The following is a 7,088-nucleotide window of genomic DNA, read 5'->3' as shown; positions in this document are numbered from 1 at the left end:
CCCCTAGGGAATAAGGCACTGGTATAAGACAGCACCAATATGATGAAACAGTAAATTAGCCGTGAAAAATGCCAAGTTATTCATGTTCATGGTGGAAATCCAGTGTTGCTTTTCAACATAGTCATTCCCTCCCAGCTTTTAAAGCCTGGTCCAAATCCCAGTGGAAGCCCCTGGGAAGTCTTTATGTTGACTTTAGTTCAAGCTTATGGCGTGGGTTTTGTTTTTAGCAGATCGTACGTATTCAGTGATGATTCTGTTAGGAGGAATAGAAGAGCCTGGCTCTGCTTCAACATCTCAAATTTGTTCCTCAGAATAAGGAGCATCTGTTTTCCCTTTGGTTCCCCAGAGTGGCTCCTTGGCTCTGGATGTGTTAAGTCTTGCCTTGTTTGTGGCTGGTGGGTAATCAGTGCACAGTTGAGTGAGATTTCATGTGAATTTAATTCCCTCTTGGACTAAATCTGAAATCCTTAAAGAATAATGCAGGAGAAAGAGGAAACTAAGAAAAGAGTCATTTGCCCCATTGAAACTTCATATATTTCTCAAATGTGAGGCAGGTGAGACTGAAAAACACTTGCTCTTCTTACAAATGTGAAATAGAAACAAGTGCTACTTCTCAGCCATGAACCACAAACCTTATAATGAACTGTTCTTTCAAGCATTTTTACCCCATGGAGAAAACTTTCCCTAGGTAAGGAAGCATAGCAACCACAGACACTCACGTATTTAGCTGATCATTGAAAAATTAAGAATTAAATTAGATATTTAAATTAATAGCAAGTAATAACTAATAACTTCCTGGACCTACCATCCAGGAAGTATCTGTGCTGAGGAATCATGGGATAATCTCTCTAGACAGCTCTCTTCTCACCTTTGTTAGCCTTTATTATCTTAAACTCATGCATGTGCTATACTCTGTGCTTCCAGTGTATTTGGTTATCAGTCATTACACTTGCTGGTTGCTAGCTAAAAAAAGAAGTAATATCCTGGCACTAGAACAGTGAAGATGTGTGATGTCTAATAGCACATTATTAGTGCTGGAGTATAGTCATCATTGCCTTTCTGATTTATGATCTTAGTTTTATTTTACAGTAAAACTGTAAATTAAAGAAACTTGTAGTTTATATGTATACACGCATAGACATATGTGCATACATACGTATATATACAAATGGAGTTAAAAGAAAGATTTTCTAAAGACAGAGAAAGCTGTAGATGACACTTTCAAAAGAACTCTAGAAACTGAACTTCTCCAGAAACTGGGCTGTGACTGTCACAATGTGCCTTGCTTAGTGTGTTAAAGATCATGAGCTTATTTCAGTGCATAGTTGGAAGTTGAGATCTGAAAAGCTGATGCCAGTTCTGTGTTCTGACTCTTCTGTTTTGTTTTTTTTTTTAATCTGGCTCTAACTAGCAATGCCTAATTATCTTTTAAAAAAGAAAAAAGAAAAAAGAAAGGGAGAACAAGGGATGGGAACTTTCAGCATTAATCTATAATCAAAATTGGAATGTGCCCAGAATGGCCCGAGAAAAGGTCCATCATGGAGAGACGTCAAGCTTGACAGAACGTTCCCATGTACTGAGGAGAGAAATCTTGCTTTGAGAGGGAGATGGACTGCAGGAAGTAACAAAACTCTTCAAGATCCAGGGCCTGTTTAGATCCTCTGAAACTCCTTGTATAGCTGGAAGTCTTTTCTTTCTGCTCTATCTGAGAGCACTTTCACATGAGGACTTGGGTCAGAAATTTTCAGAGGAAGGTCAAGCTGAGAAGCTCAGCACCTGAGAGCTAGGCTAGGCCGTGAAAGAGGTCATGTGTGTGCAAAGACATGTATGAACAGGGAAAACTGAAGCCCATGCTAAATATCACTTGAAAAAATGGGCATTTAGTGAATACTTTTCAGCGTCTGACCTCTGGCCCATCTAATGATGTTTGCCATCTGTCATATGAACTGCTCATGCTTTTTCCAATGGAGATGCTGTAGGCTACTTGAGAGAGAATTTTTGGCTTTCTGCTCATTCTCTAAAGCCTGGATCACTGAGCATGAAGCTTGCTACACCTTCCATGCTTGCCCTTCGATGCTTTTATAGTCTGGGTATTCTTCTCACATCCAGTTGTCCTGACCATGCTTTCAACTCAGTTCTTCCACACAGTATTATCTGGGGGAAGCACCTTCCCCAGGGTAGTTTGGGTATGTGTGTGTGTGTGTGTGAGAGAATACTTGCTTCAGCAGATTTTTCATTTGCCTTTTCTAGTTTAGGGCTGACTTAGGACCACCATCTGTTGAAAGAAAGTAGCAGTAGTACTGAAAAGAGAATGTATCCCATAATGTCATATTTTTCCCATACACTACAATCCACGGATTTGCTTCTGTAAAGGGAAAAATCTCTCTGGATTGACGCTTTGGTTCTCCAGTCAGCAGTGTACAGTTGTTAATGTGTGCTCCGTATCCCGCCAGTACATGGGCTCCCATCCGGAGCCAGCGGCAATTCTGCGTAAGGCTGGGTAAGTGGAGCTATGTGGCATATTTTGCAAAGTGCAGTTTGGAGGGGAGAATTTTGATGGAAAATATCTCGCTGTTTCTGTGATAAAAATCCTGCTATTCAGGAAATCAATGTCTTCTACTCTCCTGGGCTGCACACCCTATTTTGAGTCCTGGGGGGTGTTTTTAAGTTATCCAAAAGGCCTTAAGTAATGTGGCTTTGTAAATGAAATTGAAGCAAGTAATCAACTGTGTGTTGCAGTTTGAATGAATCAGCCCTGGAGAACCACCACCATTTGGAAAATGATGCTTTTTCGGACAAGTCCGAGAGAGACAACGTAGAAGAGTCAGAGAATGAAACGCATGAGAACAGCCGGAAGACAAATGAAAGTGAGAGTGATCAGTCAGAAATCCATGGAGAGGTCTCTTCGGGAAGGAAAGGGACGACTTATATTGAACAGATCTATGAGGAATTTGGGGAGGTAAAAGAAAAAAAATTATTTTAATCACTGCCTGTTTCTGCTAAAATGTCTCTGTTCATAGTATTTGTCATTCAGCCTTTTAGATATGCAGCAGCTAAGAACCAGCTTTGTGAGTTCCAGTGTTTTACAGATAAAGCAATGCACAGCTTTCTGCTACATTATGTTGAATTATCATGTGCTCTAATAATTATGCATTATGAACAGCAGCTCTGCTACTGTGCTTTGGCGTGTTTCCAGCATCAGCGATTGCTTTAACCGGTTATTGCATTAAAAAGCCGCACAGCATTGGCACAGTACTTTGTGGAGCCAGCGGGAGGGGGGAATTATTATTCTGGGCATGTGTCCTGGCCAATTAGGATGCTCAGTCCTTGCGTGATGCAAAATATGGTATTTTCCTTTTTTCATTATGCATGGAACATCCTTTTTGTGTGTCCTAATGGAGCATTTGAGCCACTTGATTCCCAAATGACAGTTTCTTGTAGGAAAACCATTTCTCATGTCATTTAACAGCAGGAAGATGTGTTTCTGTTCCATATAAGAGCCTTTGTTAGCTGGATGTCACTGTGACACCTCTGAGGAAGGCAGTGGTAGAGAGCTGGGAGAGCCAAGCGTGTTGGGTGAGAATCAGTCTGGGCAGGCAGTGGAAGAGCTCTGCTCCAGCGCCGTGAGAGCTCTGAGCACTCCCTTACCTATTGCTTTGAACAAGGATGCTGAAGTCTTTTTGGTGCTTCAAAGAAAGCCACTTTGATAGAAAGCTGTTTCTTTCTTAGAATCATAGAATGATTTAGGTTGGAAAAGACCCTTAAGATCACCGAGTCCAACCATTAACCTAACACTGCCAGGTCCACCGCTAAACCATGTCTCTAAGCACCACACCTACACGTCTTTTAAATACCTCCAGGGATGGGGACTCCACCCCTTCGCTGGGCAGCCCGTTCCAATGGTTGACAACCCTTTCAGTGAAGAAATTCTTCCTAATATCCAATCTAAACCTCCCGACACAACTTGAGGCCATTTCCTCTTGTCCTGTTGCTTGTTACCTGTGAGAAGAGACCCACCCCCACCTGGCTACACCCTCCTTTCAGGTCGTTGTAGAGAGCGATCAGGTCTCCCCTCAGCCTCCTCTTCTCCAGGCTAAACACCCCCAGCTCCCTCAGCCGCTCCCCATCAGACTTGTGCTCCAGACCCTTCACCAGCCTCTTATGCTCCTCTTTCAGTGTTTTCCTGAAAGTGTACTAGTAATATTGAGGACTCAAATATAGTTAAGTATATCCTAGTTACACTCTGTGTTTCACTGAGTGGTAACTTAAGACATTGAGAATGGTTAGGTGTCCCACACACAGATTGTATTGCTCTTGTTTATTTCTCCACAAACTCCTTATAGCAGGACAGTCTACATGAGACACCACAAAAGAACGTCTCTGCCACACCACCTTGCAGAAGTGCAGGAGGAGTTCAGTTTTGCCTCCTCCTTGCTCCTCCAGACCTCCGGGTCTAGAACCACCAATCCAGGTAGCATGTATTTGCTGCCATTTCAGATGTCAGGTGTGAGGTGCAAGGCCCTACTGTAGAAATTGTGCTTGCAAACAGAACAGAACCAGAAAACCCACAACTCCTCTTTTGTGCATCTCTCCCCTCAAATCCCACCCCAGACATGCAGCAAATGGTAACTGGATCCAAACAGGGAATTTTGAATACAGCTGGGCAACTAAGCAACAGCAAAATGAAGGCAAACTTAACTTCTGTCAGCTGCTCATTCTGAAATGACCTTTTACCACGTAACAAACTTGCCCTGGAAGTGTTGGTAGGGCAGGCTGATACTTGGGTATTTGAATGAGCCTTACAGGCAGCGCTGTGTGTATGGGGGTGTGTGAGAGAGAGATCTCTGCAGTTTTACATTAAAATAAAAAAATGCAGTCCAAACCAAATGGAAAGAACTAAATTTCTGCTGTAGAGTGACACTTTGTATAGTGTGAGATAAGGCTAACCATAGTGTGGCTGCTCAGGCAGAGGAAACATCCAGGGGGCTTTCAAAAAGAATTGCCATGTAGCCTTGGCCATTAGATGTTTTATTAGATTCCTGTTGTTGGCCAAGAGATGGGGCTGTCATCACCTAGGACACACGGATAGGACTGGTTGTTGAGTCTTATCCCACTGGTGACAGTAACGTAAGGAAAAGTAGGTTGTATGCAATGACGTAGTTTGCTATCAGTAACGGGTGGAGATGTATCAAGGTAAACACATGCCAACTGATAACATCAACTGTTGTCAAACTGAAACTGCTGCCCCTCCGTCTCTGTGTACAGTTCAGATTTGGCAGGACAAAGGGCACAGATGCAAAGTATCACAGTTATTTTCAGCTTGGCTTAGAAAGCTCATTTGAAAGGTGTGCACGTACGTATGTGCATCTGTATGTGTTTGAAAGGTGCGTGCTTGTGCATCTGATGTTCCAGCTTTGCCTTGTTTGCAGTAGAAATGTGAAGGCAGAGACAGGAGTCAGAAGGACTTTGAGATTGCAAAAGTTGGTCTAGAATATAAAAAAGACATCTCCTCGGTAGATAGACTGATAACCAAAAAACCTTTGTTTTCCAAGCTTTTAGTTTTAACAAGTTATAAAAAGGGTGATTGCGGGTGATGTATTTTAGGGAAAGGCAAACCAGAAATGACTTGAAGTTGTTCTCATCCTCCTGCACCACCTTCTCCTTCCCTTTTCATCCATCCCTTCTGCCGTGATTCATTCTGAGTAACACTTTGTACAGCAATTTCAACACGGCATTGATTTATATTGCCAATATATGCACACTTGAGAGCCTGGACAAATAAAGACCCATATAGATTGTAAGCCCTAGCTGACGCTGTGGTATTACGTTCTTCAATGGTTTCCATTTCTTCCTGGAGGTTCAAGCTGTGTGTTGCATCAGACTGTCACAAGAAGAATGGTATGATAATGGAAAAGCAATGAAATGAAAAAAGCTTTGTTGTTCCTCAGTCTGAAATTCCCCTCAGCCTGCAAGCTGGACTTAGTGTGTTTCTGCATGACTAGTAAAAGGGCTGATTGAGAGCCGAAAAGGTGATGCTGAGAACTCTCAGTTAGTGAAAATGAGTGTTTAGTGATTTACACCATCTGCAGATCCTGTTGCGATGTGCTGTGTGTCCTCTCCCAAACCAAACTCCATTCCAGAAGTGGATCTGTGCCCTTTTCCTCATAGAAATCTCTTGCCTAAAAGCAGTAGAAAGCCTAAGTATTCTCTTTCATTGTTAAATTATGATGCCTACGATGCGTTCGAATTACATTCATGTTTGAAAATTTAGTTTTATTTTCTTTGTCCAGTGGCTTGAAAGGTCCATTCCCTCAAGTTATACGTCACGTAGCCCCACTGAGTGCATAGGAACTACACAGTTACAGCTGAAACTACAACCTAATCTCTGGCTTTTTTATGGTGACCAGCACTTCTGCTGCAAAGGGCACTGAGCGGCGTTGGGGGGTGCTGTAGTTTTTGTGCACGTCGCCTGGCCGTGGGGTCTTCACCGTACTTACACTAGCAGTTTGTCTTATTTTGAACTTGAAGGACTGCTTCCATTCTTTGTTGATTACTTATTTATCTCCTAAATTTTTCTGCATGTATAATAGTAAATCTTACAGTCTCTTATTTGCTGAGAATGGGACTGAGAGGAGCTTCTTGGATGCACCCCACCAGGCTGCGGTGATGCTGTAACAGCCTTGGGCATGTCTGCACCTCCTGAGGGGCTGCAGTGGTTAATGTTGGTCCAGCTTGGCCCATCACAGCCCTGAGGTGAGTGGAGGCAGTGGCTCCGGAAGGAGCACAGCAGAGGTGTGCTCCCTGCCTCATGCCAGTTCTCGCAGAGGCCCAGGGCTTTCTGTACCACTCATTTTAGTGCTTTGGGGATTCACTTATCCTGAGACAGAGCTGATGTCTCTTTGCAGTGGTGTAGCTGAGTATTCATCCTTGTGCCAGGGCCAGTTATGCCTCCGTGAGCTTGGACCCTCCAGGTAAATGCACCCGCAAGAAACGGTTTTCCTGTTTCTGCCCTGAACTTCCCTTTTCCCATTGTAGACAGGTGAATCATCTCAAACAGAAACTGTCTCTGAGGAGAACAAGAGCCTGAT

General features: G+C 43.1%; 1 protein-coding gene across 1 annotated transcript in view; it reads left to right on the top strand.

The window, feature by feature from the left end:
- OSBPL5 (oxysterol binding protein-like 5) overlaps positions 1-7,088 on the top strand; it is a 64,137-nt gene that overhangs the window by 38,152 nt on the left and 18,897 nt on the right. The window contains exons 9-10 of the mRNA XM_009696071.1: positions 2,740-2,959; positions 7,036-7,088. The exon at positions 7,036-7,088 is cut by the window's right edge and continues 153 nt beyond it. Coding sequence (XP_009694373.1) covers positions 2,740-2,959; positions 7,036-7,088 — 273 coding nt within the window. The remainder of the gene's footprint in view (positions 1-2,739; positions 2,960-7,035) is intronic.

The sequence above is a fragment of the Cariama cristata genome, unplaced genomic scaffold (assembly GCF_000690535.1).
Source record: "Cariama cristata isolate BGI_N322 unplaced genomic scaffold, ASM69053v1 scaffold16362, whole genome shotgun sequence".
In the NCBI taxonomy this organism is placed as follows: domain Eukaryota; kingdom Metazoa; phylum Chordata; class Aves; order Cariamiformes; family Cariamidae; genus Cariama; species Cariama cristata.
This window is presented reverse-complemented; position numbering and strand designations above follow the sequence as displayed.